General features: G+C 49.8%; 1 protein-coding gene across 1 annotated transcript in view; it reads right to left on the reverse strand.

Moving 5' to 3' along the window:
• Positions 1 to 1,298: 1,298 nt before the first annotated feature.
• Positions 1,299 to 19,606, reverse strand: part of LOC144129948 (HHIP-like protein 1) — a 45,819-nt gene continuing 27,511 nt past the window's right edge. Inside the window, exons 4-9 of the mRNA XM_077664004.1 lie at positions 11,189 to 11,295; positions 8,512 to 8,530; positions 8,297 to 8,416; positions 5,906 to 6,039; positions 5,610 to 5,723; positions 1,299 to 1,387 (exon numbers count right to left, since the gene is read on the reverse strand). Coding sequence (XP_077520130.1) covers positions 1,299 to 1,387; positions 5,610 to 5,723; positions 5,906 to 6,039; positions 8,297 to 8,416; positions 8,512 to 8,530; positions 11,189 to 11,295 — 583 coding nt within the window. The remainder of the gene's footprint in view (positions 1,388 to 5,609; positions 5,724 to 5,905; positions 6,040 to 8,296; positions 8,417 to 8,511; positions 8,531 to 11,188; positions 11,296 to 19,606) is intronic.

The raw sequence follows: 19,606 nt of genomic DNA on the forward strand, positions 1-19,606 counted from the left end.
TCACTCGCGAAAAATTCTTGCTCTAGGCGATTCCCCAATTATTTTTTGTATACCAGTTCCGGAGCCTTGCTGTATTGTTTACCAGCGCCTCGTTTATGAGCGGACCGCGGTGGCGGCATAATCGTTTGAGCATCCGCCTCGCATGCGGGAGGTGCGGGGTTCGATCCTCAGTGCCACCGGGTACCCACCGGTGATACAATGGATACAAGCTTTCCCCTGTTCTGGTGCTCAGCTTCTTTACGGTGAAATGCTTGGGAAATGGGTCTTCGGCCCCACTTTGAGTAGAAGAAAAAAACCTTGTGTCACGCGTTCTTTGGCCACAGACGCCCTTGCGCCATAAAAATTCGTCATCATCATCGTTTATTGAGCGTGAGTGCTAGCATGTGACGGTTCGTGCGTTACTACCGCCATCTTGCGAAGAATGCACCCTGCGGCACGCACCAAAGGCCTCGCAATAGCAGAGCCATTATATATTATTCTCAAGCATCATTGTTCGGAGTGTTTTGCTGTTATCAAGAATGTTCCGCGCAGCTGCATTCGCAGAAATGGGCTCAAAACGAATCGCAGAAGAATGCAGCGATAACGTCGCGCACTTTCTTCGGGCACAATGTTTGTTCGTTCGTGCACGATGTGCGTCGCTGCTCAGCTTAAGCGCGTAGTCCTCGCAAGCAACCAGCAACTAAATGTCGCAGCTGCAAAGCCAACGTGACCGTTCGCGGTTAGATGTGCATTTCCTCTGCGAATAAGCGACTGGCTTGTTTGGATCGAGCTCTCAACTGTTATCAGCCACGTCGCCGACCGAGCAAGGGAAATCAAAGGGTAGATTAGAAACGTTGAGTAAAAAGCGTAGGTCGTGACACAGGTGTAGCTGAGGTGACGCAAGCAACTCCCAATTCTACTGAAAACGCACTCGAACACTTAAACGTCGTGCATTGGCGGCAGCAAGGAGAGCACTCCCTTGTGTGCTCGGTATGACAATGAGAGCACGTGACAAACATCTCAAGGCCAGATTACGCTTATCGATAACACTCATAACACGTTGTGACTGAAGACGAAGAAGGCGTGTCGAACGTGCATAGAAAAGAAAATATACCGCTGACGCAACGCTAACGAAACCACAGGTGGCGACGGCAAGGCGCTCGTCCACGCGTCGACCTCGAGCAGCTAGCCCCCTCCATAACGCATCTCGCATGACGTGTAGAGAGGGGTGTATCGCAAGAGTGTATCGTTGCGTGTATACAAAGACATTCAGGGTCGCGATAACGCGGGCGTTTTGGCGGACCTCCAGGAGCGGTGCTCTAGGGAGCCGTGGACGTTTTGACCAGTGCCATCACCGCCGCCAGTATGACCGGTGCCAAGCCGTCGTCCCCCGCCGCGTGGCTGGCGCCTGCGATTCGATAAATAAGCAATGGATCACGTGAATGGGCACGATACGCGCACTATAGCATGGAGCTCTGGGCGCTCGCCCCGGTACGAGCTGCCAACAGCACTTATTCGTATTTGAAGTGGAAGAATTTGTTGCCGTTAATAGACGGAGCCCGCGCGTCGTCTGCTCATTGTGTTGGACATTGAGCGTTTTCTTATAAGCGGATTGCTATACCAGTTGCTGCTCTGATGCCGTGCCCTCTGTGTGCACTGTTTGTTCAGTCATGCAGTGTTGCATGATATACGTAGATAAATAAATAAATAAATAAATAAATAAGTGAATAAATAAATAAATAAATAAATAAAAAGGTGGCTAGTCGGAGAGGAAGGGAAAATGGTTTCTTGTATCACCGCGTAAAATAAAAATAAAAGGCTCTGACATAAGTTTGCGTCCAGATTCGCATTGCTCTGGTGTGACGAGAAATCTTAATTGATTTCAAATGCTCTAATACGCAGGCATCATGCACAATACAGAGAGATTATCACTTGCGGCTGCATGTGCACAATCTAATCAATGACTGTGGCGAACGCATCTCCGGTAGTCACACACACAAACGCGCTTGCACGCACAAGTACACACACGTGGCGGGGTCTGCAGCGGCTGGAATTCGATCTCGTTACCTTGAGCTCAGCTGCCGAAAGCCATGGCCGCTGAGCCAGCGCAGCGGATGAGAAATACATGGTTATCGATACTCTCCAACTTGCTCTGAGAAACTAATAAAGACTTGCATCCGTTCGAAAATGTTATAGAGGTGTTTTTATCGTCTGCACAGCGGCGAGTCACGGGTGATTTCCCCCTCGGTTTTAGACCCCTGCTCAGTCACATCATCAGTCCCATGAAGAGAAAGTCATTGGATTTCGCGGATAACTTGTTTTTCGAAAAATCTCAGTTCTCGCTTTAAGTGTTTGAAGCGATTTGAGACAAATTTGTGGAAGTAACGTGAGGTACTGGCTCATCCAAAGCGGCTGCACATGTAGCCAGAAAAACTCTGCTGTCAAGCGCGGTACTCTGGGGTTCTGTTAAGTCACAAGAGAATCCGAACTCCACACGTACGCGGAGTGAGTCTTCCTCTACACACGTGGAAAATAATCGTTTTCCTCAACGAACGTAAAGAATGAATACCGAGTGCAAAAAAACGTGCTGTCATTCAATTCCTGGGTCAAGAACAAGAAACGCAGTCCTACATACGCGGAGAGCTTTAAACTACTCATAGTTAAGAACTTTTCCATGTCAAGACTATTTTCACGAGGCACTGAGTAGTGGAAGGCTCCGACCTCCTTAGGTTGCCTATTCGCATTCAAATCCAGCCTTTGTCCGTAATGTTTCGAGACTGATTTATTTTCTTCGCTAGAAATGACTCCAAAAAACTAATGTTGGTGCGTATGTGTAGCACCATCTTTTCGGGCTAACCTGAGCTATTTATGTTAATTGCTGTGGCAGCCTCTAGATGGCACTACACGTAGAAAAATAAGTTGTCACTAGTTCTCTGCGCATTCTACTGTGAGTAAATGTGGAGAGATGGACGTCCACCTCGAACAGCGTGTAAATAAAAAATTCTGTGTGAAGCTTGGCAAGACGGCCACACAGACGTACGAGCTCCTTCGTGACGCTTACGGCAACGAGACATTATCGCGGGCGCGAGTTTTCGGGTGGCAGAAGAGGTTCGTTTCGGGGAGAACGTCGGTGGAAGACGACACAAGGCAGGGGCGCCCTTCAACCTCACTGAATGAAAACAACGTGGCTCGGATCAGGGAAATCGTACAGCAAGACCGCACCATTGCAGTCCGCATGCTATCAGATGCTATCGACATTAGTAAGAAAACATGCCACCAAATTTTGCGTCAGAACTTGGGGAAACGAAAGCTGAATGCCAGACTTGTGCCGCACTCCCTCACACAGGATCAGAAGGACACGCGGACATCAGTGAGCGCTGATTTGCTCTCCGACGCAGAGAAGGATTCTGCATTCGTCGACACCATCATTGCTGAAGACGAAACATGGTGTTTTCTATACGATCCCCAACCAAGAAGCTGAGCGCCGAATGGCGGTCCACAAGCTCTCCGGCGTCGAGATAGGTGCGGCGACAGAAGACCAAAACAAAGACGATGCTGATAGTTTTTTTCGATGCCAGAGGTGTCATACACCACGAGTTCGTCCCACAAGGGCAGACGGTGAATCATGAGTTTTATATCCGCGCGCTCCGACACATGCGTGATGCACTGCGACGCCGTCGCCCTGACTTTTGGACATCTGGACAATGGAGCCTTCTCCCCGATAACGCAAGGCCGCACACTGCTCTCAGCGTGACAAAACTTCTCGCCAAGCACAGCATTATTGACTTCCCCATCCGCCATACTCGCCTGACCTCTCCCCATGCGATTTTTTCCTGTTTGCCTGTGTGAAGAGAACCCTAAAAGGTCGCTGGATGGGGAGCGTGGAGGCCATTTAAGACGCCACGACGAAGGAGCTGACAGCCCTGCCAAAAGAAGTGTTTTCCTGTTGTTTTCAAGACCTCAAGAAGCGGTGGAAGCTTTGTATAGACTGCAAGGGAGACTATTTCGAAGGGGTGCTGCACAAATGATTTCAGTGATAACACATTTTTTAACGGACTCAGTCTCAGAATTTTACGGACAAAGGTTGTATTAGCACTCTAGTGCTTTTTTTTTTCATTTACACTTCTCCAAAATGCGGCCGGATACAGACCGCTAACTTGTGTTCATGACGTTTACGAACCGAACTCTTCGAAAACCAAAAATAAACATATCACACACAAAGACAAAGCAGTCACCTATTACAACCTTACCATTCAGCGCTTGCCAAAATTTTGGAGCCCTAGCAGTTCGCTTCTGAGCCGCGCTGTGTAGATCGTAATGCATTGCTAGCGTTCTAAATGTGTTGAAGACGAGAGGAACTCAAGTCTGCACCACACCGAAAGTTAATAAGGCTTCCACGGATGCAACAGGAAATCTTAAACGCGGCTTAGAAGCAAACACTTGGGCACCTTACTTTTGACAAGGGCTGCACTATCATGAGCAGTATGAGCAGGAACACGGGAGCGCGTGTCAGATAGCCTCAAACCTTCCTTATGGCAATATATGGCGGCCGCCTTTTGCAACATTGTGGAAAGGGTTCTGCTACGTTGTCTGCTTCTGTGAAATATAAGAACGCACCTCCCTTGGCAGCCGCCAAGTGTCGCTATACAAGCAGGGTTCGAAGCTATCCGAGACGCGCTCCCGTGTCCCTGCTCATAGTGCTCATGATAGTACATTCTGCACAACCGACTCATCTCTCTCTCCCTCTCTTTCATTGCCTTCATCCTCCTTTCCTGCTGTAAGGTGCCTAGGCGGCGTTGTTTAACCTCCCCACGTTGCCATTCTACTCTTTTTTTTTCAATTGCGAAGACTAGTATAGTCCGTTACAACTCAAGAACGAAGCGGCAAATGCCCCAAGAAGGAAGCCCCCCCCCCCCCCCCCCCCTTCCGCCAATGGCATCGACTGATTCTGAAGACATCATGGTTAATCCCCTTGGACTTGCTGGCATGACACTTCAGGAGGCGGCAGATCAAAGGGGACTAATTACGCCTAAATCGTATTAACCGCGTCACCAGGAAAATCGGTCGACGCCGTTGGCTGGATGGCATCCTTACAGGGTCCTGCTGATTCGTTCTTGAGTGGTCTCCGACTATAGATCGATCGGTCAAACATGGAGGTTTACGACTCGTCCACGAAACTTGACGATTGGGGAGAAGCGAAATATTGCCGCATCGTACTGGAGCTAACACGCATGCATGTGAACAAATAAACATGCGTCCACAGTTATATAACGTATTTGGTTCTGCTGTTTAAGAGACGCTGCCTTTAGTATCATCTAGCTCCTGTTCACACTGTCTTCTCAGCTTTGCATTCTGCTGCACGGTAGTGCAGTGTTCACACGATTCACAATCCGCGTCTTCGTGCTGTGGCAATACTCGAGGTCCTGGCCCGTGGAACTCGTCCTTGCACCGAGGTGACGTCGGAGGACGCAGTGAGTGACTCAGGGAACCGTCCCGCTGGACCAACTTGTTCTCATCGTTTTCTGTGTCAAGACGGGCGCACATTCGCACGCAAGTCGATGCATATCTCAGGAAAGCCGACAAGACAGACAACGCAGACGCTATAGTCTTAAGGACGGAATTCCCCCGACCTTGAGAAGAAGAGAGCTCCCGCCGCTTCCCACAGTCGGCGCCCGTCAGTCGGTAGACGGCTCCTTTCGGGGCGTCGTTTCTCAGGTCCGTGGTGGTCAGTATCAGCGGCTCATCTGCGATGACGCGAAGCAAAGCCCAGAGCAGAGACAGCATGACCTTCAGCGTTTTTTCGTATCTGATCGAGGAATGAAGCGAGACATATATACGGACAAACAGTGTACATGCGTGCTTATAGATGAACGAAAGAATAAAATAGAACGTATATATGTAGCGACCCCTTAAGCGTGCCCCCTACCGTTAGCGTCGGTTCCTATTGCGAGCACGTAGAAGGATTCCAGGCTGTTTGGCTGACCGTCACATGCTTTGAGGCAGATGTCTTCAGAGACCCACACACTCTGGCCAGCCACTTCTTCCAGTGCGTGTAGAGACCTGCGTGGACAGCGACGCCTCGAAAATCGGCGCTTCGCAGAAAAAGAAGTAAAGAAATCAAGGAAACTTATGAGGTCCCATTATGAGGTCCCATTATGAGGTCTGCTTGGACCTCAGTTAGGAACTAAAGAATGCTGGAAAAAGATCACAGGCACATGTCATTACGTTAGGTGTTGGCAATGTGACAGCATTAATTCGAAGCTGTTGATGCCTATGCGAGATGAAGCTGGTGGGGCTTGTGAGACCCAGGTTGCTCTTCCAGAATTCTTCCCGCACACGGTCTGCCCCCTGCCATGGTTGGCAGTTGGCACGTGGCCTGCAGTGGGTGTAGTCGGGCTGATGATGATGATGATGAAGTTATTAATGCAATCACATTAAAACTGCATGCTTACAGCGCAGCTGGCAGTGACATAAACTGCTCCTGCACAGTGCGCACAGCCTCTGTCAAAAGTAAAAAGTGCCGAAGGTCCGGGTTTGCTCCTGGGACGTCTACTGGGGCCCTTGTAGCACCCGGGAAAGCCCTAACTCTCGGAGCGGCGGGAACGAGAATTCATCCAACAATTTTATTTTGCTGTTAATAAAGTTTTCCGATCATACAACTTCACCTTCAAGAGATTTGGGACGCAGGAGATCTATAACGAGACGTAGGGCACAGTTAAGACAGGTGTCCCTATGCTTTCATCTACGCTTTGCTGATAAAGGCTGTAGGTTTTCCTGATGCGACTCCGATTCATTCTAACACGCCTGCTGAAGCTCCTCACATGAATTTTAAAATTAACGGAATTCTTTGCTGCTTTGTTGATACGTCTACGGGATGAGGACAAAAGACCTGATCGTAAGGTCTTAACGGGTTTTTGAGCCTCGCTATAGTCGAGCCTTGGAAGAACCGTTACTTCACTTAGATGATGTTTTTTTGGCATCGGTATCACAGTCACGGTGAACCTTCTTTCGTTAGTAAGTGGCTAGCTGTTTCGTTTTTGTGGCTGTTCTTGCTACTCCGCGCTTGCACAGGACTTCGGAAGCTGCCTTTGAAGTTGACACATGAGCTGTAAAGATCGCTGCGACTCCGTGCGGTCTCCCGTGCCCTTCACCCCTCATGTAAAGCCCTCACCCAAGAGCCCTTCAGGTATCTGTAGTAAAAAAAAATAAAACGGAATGGGGAGCGGGAAGGACAACGTCACGGAGATTTCACTGCAGGGATATCAGGAAAAGGAATACCCTAAATTTTGATTGTTTTTATTAGAAACCTCTAGGTGCAATCACTGATGACCAATCAGTATGCAAAACATTTACAGGTGCACCTAATTACACTAAGTGTTGGCAATGCGGTAGCATTCGAAGCGGCTGGCACTTTTACCAGAAGTGACCTCACTTCCGCTATAGCGCCTTCATTTCCTTCCAGCCAGTGGGAGTTATCCGCCCTGCTCACATCACTTCCTCCAGCCAATGGGAGAACTTTATGACCAGCCGCATTTGTTTCCCGATGAGGCTTTTAATTAAAAGCGCCATAGTGCGATAAGACGAGGACTTGATTGTACAGTGCGACTTGCAAGTAACAGCAGTTTGACATGGCGGCGTGGACGCCAAAAAAATTGCGACGGTTTCACGCTTTTATGCCGAAAGCAAATGCTGCCTTGCTGCTCTGAGTTTTAGACCAGCAGTGATTTATACTCAACCGCTTATTTGCCTCTTCAAAAGCAGCTTGCCTACTGCCTTATTGTTTTAACAGTGCCAAGACAACGGACGGAGAGAAACTGACAAACAACATATCAGCCAGTTAACTGTCATTAAAACAATTAGCCCCCATCTTCCTCCCCTCCTTTTTTATTTCTGACACGACCCTTGCACTGCTCCTATATTTGTATATTTCTTTCTTCTCCATTTTGCTCCCTTCCCGCAACATCCCCCTTTCCACAAAGAGTTTCCTATAGCATCCTTCCAGAAATTCCCAATCCCGCCATTCTCAACCACTGAATCCTGACAGCGAGTTGACCGAAGCCACGGTTACATGAATGCGACAGAAGTCCTCCGGTCAACCTTTTGAGGGAAAGAGCAGGTTTTGAGAAGGAAAGCCGTGACTCGTCCTCTACTCTCTTCGAGCGACGTTTCTGAACTTTCCCTCAAAAAGTGGACTGGAGTCTACGGAGTCGCACTGATGTAAACGCGGCTTGAGTCGCTTCGGTGCGTTCTCAGCTTGTATTTGTGAGTGATCCGCAGTCTGGTTTCGGCGTCGGCGCCCCGCATCGCCCCTCCTCACCCGTGCACGAAGTCTGCGTAGAGGAACTTCGCACGCAGGCGGGGCAGCGCCCTGCCCCCGTACACGATGCCCCCGACGATGGCCTGGCCGCCGCTCTTGGTGTAGCGGAACACGGGGGCGCTGTCGGCAGCGGCGACCACCAGGCCGGCGCCATCTGAGGAAGAGAGTGAGGAGGAACAGGAGCGTGCGGTGATAAAGGGCCGCCGATCAAGCACGCGCTGCCGCCCCGGCAACCTTCCGCTTCTGGCCTCTCATAAAAAGTGGGCCACTCTTCGATGCCCCCCCCCCCCCCCACACACACACGCACACCACTTGTCCCTTCTCAAAACACGCCCTCCACATTGCCCCCCCCCCCCCCCCCCCCTGTCTCTCTCGCCACAGCCTCCATGGTCGCATCCCCTGATCCTCCGAGTCGAGTGGTGCTCGGCTCTCGATCCTGCATGGACGATAACGAGATTGCCGTCCGCCGAGCACGAGTGTTCGCGTGCAGTGCGTCACAGTGCGTCGCTGGACTGCGCCCCCGTCAAAACAAGACGCCCTGCTCGCAGTGTACACTAGCCAACGGGAGAGGGCGCGGGCGTTTATTTATTCCGAGTGTGCAGATAGTCGCATGTGTCTGGAAAGTTTGATTCGGCCGTTTCTTGTTTTCGGTTTGCATCGCTTTGTTTCGCTTTACTTTTGGACTCGCAGTCCGTGCGTGGATGGAAAGAACCCGAACGCGCATGAAGCTCGAAAACACTCTCGCGATACAGGTGCGGCGAGCACTGTGGCGTCACGCGATCGATGGAAAATACGGTTAAGTGTTCGATTTCTCGGAAGCGACGCGGCTTCGGCATAAAACAACGAGGAAAGAAGTGGGACGGATAAAGAACTGCGCGGCGATAAGTTTGTTAGAGAAGGAGGTGAAATGTTTTCGCCCGTCTGATCATCGATGTGACGGAGCTGATGCGCAACAGGATGGTGGGGAGGGAGGATGTTAGGTTTATCGACCTCGATTCGAATACATTTCTGGGAAACTCGGGCTGACACCGTTTCTAATATCTTTCGTAATATACGCAGCACTGGCACTGGAAACAATGGATCTGTATGGATGTAGAGAGGCGATTGCGGTCGGACAGAGAGTTAATTGCTAGCATCAGTGGAAATCAGGCTGACCCATAACACTGTTCTGGGTAAACAGAAAAGTGTTTGGTCGCGTGACAATGTTGGGAGCGTTGATTCTTACTTGGCTCCTCTGTTTTGCTCTTTTTTGTCTTGTTTCTGTACACCTTGATATATCGACCACGGAACGTCACTGATACAAAGAAAATACGCGCGCGCGCGTGCGTGTGCGTGTGTATGTGTGCGCGCGCGCGCGGGTGTGTGTGTGTGTGTGTGTGTGTGTGTGTGTGTGTGTGTGTGTGTGTGTGTGTGTGTGTGTGTGTGTGTGTGTGTGTGTGTGTGTGTGTGTGTGTGTGTGTGTGTGTGTGTGTGTGTGTGTGTGTGTGTGTGTGTGTGTGTGTGTGTGTGTGTGTGCGCGTGCGTGTGTGTGTGTGTGTGTGTGTGTGTGTGTGTGTGTGTGTGTGTGTGTGTGTGTGTGTGTGTGTGTGTGTGTGTGTGTGTGTGTGTGTGTGTTTGCGCGCGCGTCTTTGTGTGCATACGTGACTGCGACAGCATGCGTGTTCTGAAAACAAAGGTTCAACTACACATACCGCTTAGAGAACACGGCTGGATTTTTTTTGTTTCATTGGGTGTTGATTCTCAACGAAAGTGATTTTGGTGATACTTGTTTGACGACCTGAAACCCTTTATACACTGCCCTGATAAACATGCTGCAGTTATGGTGCAATATAAGACGAACAAGACCGGTATGGCTTTCGTAGGCTATCCCGATACCACAGTTAATGAACTTGAATTTGGAAAGCACTGAATTCATTTCGATTGCTTCTCAAGCGCGGAGTTTCTCCAAGACGGAGTTTCTCCAACACGGAGTTTCTCCAACACGGAGTTTCTGAACGCATTTTGAAGGCATTAAACACATTTAGATTGCAGATTTGAAAGCACTGAGTTCATTCCTAATGTAAATGCGTTCAAGTTAATCTAAGCAAGTTCTGGCACGCTATACAAACCGAGTTTATTAACGCAGGGTAGGTGCTAAACTAAGCGAGTTTCTTTCGACCAGAAGAGCGCCGGGAAAAATAAAAATAGGAAAAGTAGACAAAAATTCGACAAGGGTGCCCGTGGTGGACTGTCGACCTGAAAAAAAAAAGACAGAAATCAAGTGTATATCTCGTTATCTACCACTTCTTAAATAGGCCGTCAAAGTAGCCCAGGTGCAATGAGCGACTTACTAATTGCATTATTAAGCAGTGATCGTACTGAAAATTATGCGAATACCAGTAGCCACTTCCTATAGGTGCATTCTTTCCATCTTTGGTGAGGCCTCAAAAGTGCTACAGTGCGATACTTTGCGAAAATTTTCGGCTCGAAAACTGTGGACAACAAACAGCGGAGCTCATCAGGCTTGGAATGAACTCTGCACTACAACTCTTTCATGGGGTACCTGCTCAAGAAAGCCCTAAAACCACTCCTCATCAATATCTTCAGTTACTTTGTGGAGGAGGCTTTACGTGTAAACGCGGAGCTAGTATGACAATTGAGTGATCCGTCTAGCACTCCCATGTCAACTGACAATTGGAAGCAAACTTCGGCTGACTGGTATTAGCGCTTCTTGTTGAAAAGCTGTAAAAAGGTGTCTCGTTCTTTTGTGACTCGTCTTTTACCGCTGTATTTTCTCCCTCTTATGATGCGGCTCAAGTCTGCGTGGCCTCGTAGCCTAAATAGCTGTTATAGCGGTCCTCCGAGAGAGTATGGTGCTCCTACCGCGGACGCTGTGGACGCAGGCGCCGAGGCAGGGCGCCCGGTTGACGTCCTCCCAGCCGTAGCGCTTGCCGGCCTCCACCAGGTAGACCTCTTCCTCGGGCCGGTGGGGCTCGACACCCGTGTCGCCACATAGCAGCCTCGTCTGGCCTGCGCGGCGGAGAGAAGGGCGCCATGCAGAGCGGGCACGCTTCACTCACTCACACTCACCCACTCACTCACACTCACCCACTCACTCACTCACACTCACTCACTCTCACTCACCCGCTCACTCACACCCACTCACTCACACTCACCCACTTACTCACACTCACTCATTCACTCACTCACTCACACTCACTCACTCACTGTCATTCACCCACTCACTCACTCTCACTCACTCACCCACTCACTCACACTCACCCGCTCACTCACTCACCCACTCACTCACTCGTTCTCTCATTCTCACTCACTCACTCACCCACTCACACTCACCACTAACTCACACTCACCCACTCACTCCTTCTCACTCACCCACTCACTCACTCTCATTCATCCGCTCACTCACACTCACTCACTCATCTACACACTACTTCACACCTAGCCAAAATTATTCAATAATGTGAAAAGGTAGTGCAATATGCATGGTCAGGTACGCCTAAGTGCTACCAACACACTGGCATTTTTCTAGAAAGCATATGCCCAGAATAAGACTCAGAATTACTCACAAGGGCTGTTTACTTGCAGTTATAGGTTTCTATCAGTGAGACATTTATTGCCGACGTTAAGGCCGGACCCCGGCCGACTATAAAGAACTACTTGCCGACCTTCTTCACCTTTTCTTCCAGAGCGGGTATGTGCCATTCGTTGTTAGGACAAAAAGTTTTCCCCAGTGAAGGTCAACGCAACCGACTTTCGTGAATCCACAAGCACGAACTTGTGTGTGATTGAGTGTTTGCGTGCGTGTGTGCCTGTCTACTTTCTAAGCATACGTCTTCATACCATATTTTATGTTATACAGCGATAGCTGTTAGGCGCCCGTCCCTGGCTTTCTCGTCGGCGTAACCGGTGGGTGCGCCGGCCAACCTGGGTCGCATAAGCTCCCGGGTGGCTCTGTCTGTGACAGCAGCCTACCAGTGCAGGGGTGCATCACGTGACCACTACACCAGTGGTCACGTTACTAAGCGCCTTGACAGCTATCGCTGAATCTCGCGTTGCATAGTCGTAACCATCCTTTGAGTTTTTTTTTATGGGGTTTGAAGTCGCAAAGCGACTCAGGTTATGAGGAACGCCGTAGCTAGTGGAGGGTTCCGGATATTTTGAACCACCCGCGTACTGCCAACGCATAGTACACGGATTTCTAGCATTTCGCATCCATCAAAAGCGACGCGGCCCTTTATAGCATCGTAATATACATGGACCTATAAGGCAACTCCGTTACGAAAAACTAAACCGGGAGGTAAGCACACCTACTGCCTAAATGAGCACCCTACTGCATTTCATGCTGAGTGATCAAGGCGTATACCACGGATTGGCGTGCGTGTTCCTATCGCCTTGCACGTCCATAACTCCTCCGAGACAGGCGGGCTCCGCTGTCGGGTGTCTCTGGTCTGCCTATGGAAAAACCTCATTCACCACCAATATCTGCACAGAGAAAAAAACTGCCGCGTTCAGTTGCAGCCAAACGAGGACGCTGTGAGGTTGGCTCGGCCTGAAGTGGACAGTCTCGAGAAGCCCCGCGTGGTGATGCGAGGCGCAGCCACCTCAATCACTCCGTCGCTCCGGAGAAGAGGGAATGCTAAAAGGCTTAGGAATGCTTATTTTTTGTTTTTGTTTTTTAGGCCAAAGGGTTGCGCCGGCAAACAAGCAAGGCTAAATGGTGGGCCAATTGGTAAGACATGTCGAAGAATAATTTTCACAAGCCGAAAAAGACGAGGGACAAGAGGACAACCTACACAGGACAAGGCTGGCTTAAATTGCTAACAAGGGGCCGAATTCAGTTAGGTGGGCGTCCGAAGGGTCCCTTTCGCTTTGAACAGTTTGGTGTTGTGATTAGCACGTGTCGCTTGATCATAGAATTATCTTACCTATAAATAAATGTCTTCTGAATTCGGTCCCCATTACAGTGATACTAGCCCCAGCATTTAGTGAGGCAGCACACATCACCACACGTACGTTTAGAGGGTTGGCTTCTTTGTATTACACACGTAACCGCAGTGAAAACGGCTTGCCAGGAGGAACAAACGGTGGTAAAAATTTGAAAAATTGCTTTTTAAGGAAAGGAAATGGCGCAGTAATTGTCTTACGTATATCGGTGGACGCCCAAACCGCGCCGTAAGGGAAGGTGGGAGTGAAAGAAGCAAGAGGCCAACTGGTGCCGTAATGGAGGTCTCCGGAATAATTCCGACCACCCTGGGATCTTCAACGTGCACTGACATCGCACCACACGGACGCCTTTGCGTTTCGCCTCCATCGAAACGCGGCCGCCGCGGTCGGGTTTGAACCCGGGTACTGCGGCTCAGTAGCCGAGCGCCCTGCAGTATACGGGGGTTTCCTCTCGCTCTCCCCTAGGTCATTAAGGATCTGCCTGCCTCCTATTGAGGAGCTAAGCCTCCAAATTTGCGCTTCTCTTACTGCCCTGGTGATCTCCGCACAGGTATTGTGAACTCCCATACTAAGCAGAGCTAATCCCCTTAGACATAAGGAAGCATCTCAAAACTGCCAGTATACCTAAGAACATGCACCCGGAGCATGATAAAGAAAGGAGAAGACATAGAGCTCGAACAATAATGAACCATCTTGCCCAGGACCCGCCGGGTAACATAGCCTTCTGCGACGCAGCCTGTGGGTCCGGTGGCGCCTCCGTCATTGACGCCGTTGGTGGAATTGGGAGAAAATGATTGTGGCATCGATTAACACTAGGAATGCCTTAGTGGCAGAGGAGGCTGATATTGCCCTAGCATGCGTCAGTACCAAAGCCAAGATCATCTTGTCTGACAGTAAGGCAGCTGTTCACAACTTTTGTAAGGGCGTCGTCTCATGTCAAGCCGCCAAATTACTAAGAAGATACCCCTCAAGCAGAGAGGTCTCCCTCATATGGGTTCCTGCTTATGGGGGCATTCCGGGAAATGAGGCTGCTCACAGCTTCGCTCGAGAATTTTACATCCGAGCTGCTCTGGAAGTGCCCCTGAGTGGGAATAAAGACCCTCTCATAACGTATAAAGAAATAACCGAAACACCTAGATTCGATAGAAGAAAATTCTCACTTCCGGATAGGTCACTCACTCCAAAGGAGGGCAGAGCATGGAGAAGGCTTCAGGTCAGCAAATTCTTTGCGTACTCTATACTACGCGATGAAGACAGTGGGGAGCTCTGCAGTAGCTGCCACAGAATGACTTCGCAAAATCACTTAATTTGGGAGTGTCAGGTTTCTCCTGGGGCTAAATCACAAAGGATCCCAGACCTTGCCATCTGGGAAGAGGTGATCCGGACCCACGACCCTGTACAGCAAAGACTCATCATCCGTCAGGGGGAGACAGCTTACTACAAGACTCTCTCCGCGGTCTCCGGTGCTGAGAGCCGGCTAGGAGGCACCCCCTCCTAATTGCTGCACCCCGACCGTGAGGCCCCATGATGACGGAAATAAAGTTCATTCATTCATCATTCATAGCCGAGCGCCCTAACTAGTGGGCCACCGCGGTGGGTAACAAAGGGTGTTAACATTTTAAAAAGTGTTCCTCGGGAGCAGCTTGATGAATTTAAACGACAAACGATGGAAACAAATCATTGCGAAGACCGAAATACAACAGACATCATCTCGCAAAAACGAGGTGTGAACTCTTAAGGGCGACAGCCAAGTTTGCTGAAGAAAGCAATTACGCTGCATATAGTAAATACTGTCGAAAATTCGAGGACCACTGCTTTAATCAGAACTCCAACAACGCCTGCTGGACTTCAATGCGATGGCGCCTTGATCAAGCTAGCCAGGGTGGGTAACGCCTGCATATTGGGCGAGAAAGGTAAGCTAAATTTTACAAAGTTAAGAGAATTAGAATAAAGTAGTTTTTCCACGTGTACAAGGTGTACTAATCACGGTCTGTATATGTTGGGTCATTGTCTTCCATCTCTCTGCAAACATCCTTCTCTAGTCTGATTACTTTTCCGGGCGCGTAATGCTATGTTAATATCTTTGCGCCGCGTTGTACTCAACGGTTTTACGATGTTGTGTCTCGACTTCATGCGATTAGGTTAATTAATATGAGCTCAGAGAGAGTGACTTTAATCTCGTAGTCAGGACTCTTCTATTAGATTGTTATCGCTCCCGTATAGCTGGCTCATGTTAGCATTTTTTTTATTCGCCCCCTCTCCCAAAACTTTCCATCTACCTTTTTACCTTTCCTGATTTTTTCTCGACTTTGCATGTGTTATTCTCGCGCCTTGCAGTGTCGAGTTGAACAGGGACACAAAGCTTGATTTGATTCTATCGAAATTTGGACGTTTCTTTGCGTTATAAATAAAGAGAAACAGTTACTAGCTACTGCTACCTGTCGGACAGCTACAAGGAGAGCTTCCTCAGTAGTTGTTCGAAAGCCGGTGAGTGACTTCAAGTCTCAGCGAACAGAACATTGACAGAGGTCGGATTGTGACTGGCTGCCGATGTTACTGGCTATGTGATGGCGTCATTTCGATCGTTGTCATAAGATAACACTATTTCATGCGATTTCACGAGATCTGGGGGAGGGCTTGGCTATAACGGTTGACGCTGTGACGTCACGAAAAACAAAAGTAATGAATCCAGATAGCCCTCAAAAATATCTTTATTGGCTGGGAGTTCGCGGTGACGCCAAGACACCGACACCAACGGTGGCTAACCGAAGTGCTCCTGCGAAGTGCGCTTCCATCCGGAATCGAAACGGGGTCTTCAGCTCGGTACCCACGGTGGCGCTAATCACCGAACAGCACCGTGGCGTGCACGCTGTGCTGCCCCTGTGGGTTGCATTCCCAACCTGAGCCAGAAGGGGACGATTTTTTTTGGCACCCGCGGTGACGCCCTGGCGGCAAGGCGCCACCGCGGATACCGGCTATACCGGGGTCTCTGCTCCGAAGGATCATTGCCATGCCATCGCAGTCCTCGAAGCACCCCTGGTTGGCTGGACGAACCCACGGTGGCGCCCACTCACCGGCGGCCGCGCGCTGCTGACTGACAGCGGCGGTGCTCCTGTGGGCCGGCCCCCCCGGGCTCAGGTAGGAAGCACGTTGTGCTCGGAGTACGCGGTGTCGCCACACACCGACACCCAAGGGCCAACAGAGGTGCTCCTGCGGGACCCCGGTTCGAACATGGATGAGACGCGCAATAGCTGGGGAAACCCACGGTGGCGCCACTCACCGACACGCCTAGCGTGCCCCTGTGGGGTAGGGGCGGTTTCTCGCAGCACTGAGAGTTGGAATCAGCTTCGGCCAACCTGGGCCACCATGGCCACCAACCCGTGCTGATTGCAGCCACCCTCCACTGTGCCACTGTCTTAACCACCGAGAAGCCATGTCATGGCGCCTGTGTAACGGTGTATAGCACAGCCTCTTATACTAGAAAGGTACACACGTCGCATAGTGTAGATGTGTTTAGTGCACTGCGTTCCCTGAAAGCCACGCGAAATCACAGAAGCACGGGGTCACCAAGCGACAGAGCTCTCAGACTGCCTCAGTCACGTGACGATAGAGGGCGTATTCTCAGGAGCTCCTACCCGCAGGGGTGAATTTGCGGTATTTTTCGAAGAAGCGGATAGGTTGGAAGGTGTGAGGCGCAATGGATTTACTTTCTTTGTCAGGAAAATGACGTAATATGGTTTTGCGCAGAAGATTTGTCGCTCCGGGGGACCGCTGCAGATCTTTTGAAGAACGGTGAAAACATTTTTCTGGAAAAAACTTTTTTACCCTGTATATGCAACGTCTCATGACCTCAACCTGACGCGTGAAAGAATGTCAACATAACACTGATCCTTAAAAAAGGAATAGAAAATTAAAAAAAAAAACTTATACCGATTAGATTACTGCCCACTGCTTACACGGTATTTACTAAGGTAATCGCTAATAGAATTAGTACAAAGGCTTCAGCTTTCTGAGAGTACAGGAGGGCGTCTGGGAAGGGCACCCAGCAATGAACCACATCCACACATTAAATCACATTATTGATATAATCAGTACAATATCACCGCTTTTCTTCGTAACTAGGTCTACGGATCGAAAATAAACTACAGAATAGTGGGCTGTCCAAACAGAACAACAGTGTGCTGAAGCAACTTCTGATATTACAGCAGCTCCTCAAAACTGCAATTTTTTTTTTTGCAACTACGGTTCACTGCATACAGCGCACCCAGAGTCATCAGTCAATGTTTAGAGACGCGTTAAATGCTTCCCTCATTAATACTTACGTCATTTTGAACAGATTCTTACGACGAAGAACATGACATTTTCTTAGCTTTCTTCCCGCAAAGAACAGCGACTTGTTATAGTCAGCGCGTCGTAGTGGGAACCTCGCACTCGCAATACCTCGGACACGATTGAAAATGTTGCATGTTCGCGTCGGCTTATTGTAGTCCGGTATATTGTAATCCTTTACCCACGAACACGCAGAACCAAAAGGCGGTCGCTGCCGCGTGGCTCATTGAATATGGCGCTCGGCTACTAACCCGAAAAACGCGGGTCCCGGCCAGCGGCGGTCGAGTTTCGATGGAGGCGAAATTCTAGAGGCCCATGTACTGTGCGATGTCATTACACGTTAAAGAACCCCAGGTGGTCGAAATTTCCGGAGCCCTCCACTACGGCGTCCCTCATAGCCTGAGTCGCTTTGGACGTTAAACTTCCATAAACCATGAACGAAAAAGCGGTCAAACGGCGCTCTCTCTGGAAACATCACGGGTTAACTATCACGCAAGAAAAAAAGGCAATGCAAATCATTTTTATTTATTTTTTCTATCCCCTGCGTGGTGAGCTTTGCAGTCAGCATATATGATAGTCTGAACAACGGTTTCATACGCGGCAGATGCGGGGTTCAATTTCCAATGCCTCCAAGCACGAACGGAGCAGTTACTGGTCGGTGCAAGTTTTTTTTTTTCCCTGGTTTTGGGCTTTGCTGGAGTGAAATGCTTGAAAATGAGGTGAGTTCTCGATCAGAACAAAGGTGTTAGCAGCTCTTTAGGGCAGTCTGGCTTTGCGCTATTAAAAATAAATCATCACCGGCAGTGCGAACCCTGTCCTCACATGGAGCTGAACAGGGCCACGTCTTTGCAGCTGTCGCAACACCGCCAGCGGCGAGCAGATAGCAGCAGCTGGTATAGTGCAGCTTTGAGAACTGCACTGGCGGAGAAAACCGACTATTCACCTGAGAATGAGGATACATGCATGATTAATTGGCGGCCAAGCGCGCGACGGAGTAATGAGAACCACGCGATTTAAATGCATGCCAACAGAATTTGATGCTGTTACGCGCTCGAGAGCTGGAGGGCGACTCACAGCTCGGACAGCACACGGGCAGAATGCAGTATGCCCTAGAAGCCAGTGGCGCACGGCACAGAGATGTGGAAAACCGCAAGTGCGCAGGTAAGAAGCGTCCCGTATTGGCAAATCAGGCAGATCCAACAGGGCTCGAGGACTGCCGCCACGGGTGCGTGTCACTCACACTTCTTGACACGTGCGGTTCTGGTCCTTCTCGGCATCAAGGACCAGAGCCCTGCTAACCATGCATGTGGGCTTCCATATGGTCGGCCTGTTGGATTCGCATTGTGAGCAGAACATTTCGCTATCAGTATAGCTAAGACGCAGATGGTTTGCAGATTGCATTACAAGCTCATTTGTAGCCCCCGCAGATCACCGCTGCAGGCTATCGGCTCCCCATGGGCGAAGGCCGAATCTATGGTGACCTCTTCCATGGGAAGTTGAGGCGAGAGCCCCATGTACAGTGTGATATGCAATGTCATGTTCAATGCTTTATTAGAGCTTTATTTGTGCTAGAAGGGTCAGTAAGGGTTTTAATAGAAAATGTCCCTCCACCCCCCTTCCCGTAAATTAATCAGGCCATGCATATGACGGTCTTTAGATGCCTTACATAACACACAGAGGACGTAAAAAGCTCAAATCGACATTTACATGCAGGAAAACCATTGTGGCTAGCACGTGCAGCGTAAAAGTCATGTTGCGCCAGCAGCTAGAGTCAAGGCACGTGCTTGTGTTGTATCTGCTGCATACGTATGTGACGGCACGTGCACGTACAATCGAGCCCGGATATATAAAATTATTGTTAGCGGTGGTTGCCAGAGCTAGCGCGCGCATCTTCGCGGGCCGCCGCTAATTCCCGCGAGGGTAGAGAGGCACTTGAACTTCCTTGGTTGTCCAGTCCGCGGACCGACAGCACGCCTCTCAATTTGGTGACGCACGAACACGTGATGTGCGGGCAGAGACGGATGGACTACGCAGCCT

Source organism: Amblyomma americanum, chromosome 4 (assembly GCF_052857255.1).
Source record: "Amblyomma americanum isolate KBUSLIRL-KWMA chromosome 4, ASM5285725v1, whole genome shotgun sequence".
Taxonomy (NCBI): Eukaryota; Metazoa; Arthropoda; class Arachnida; order Ixodida; family Ixodidae; genus Amblyomma; species Amblyomma americanum.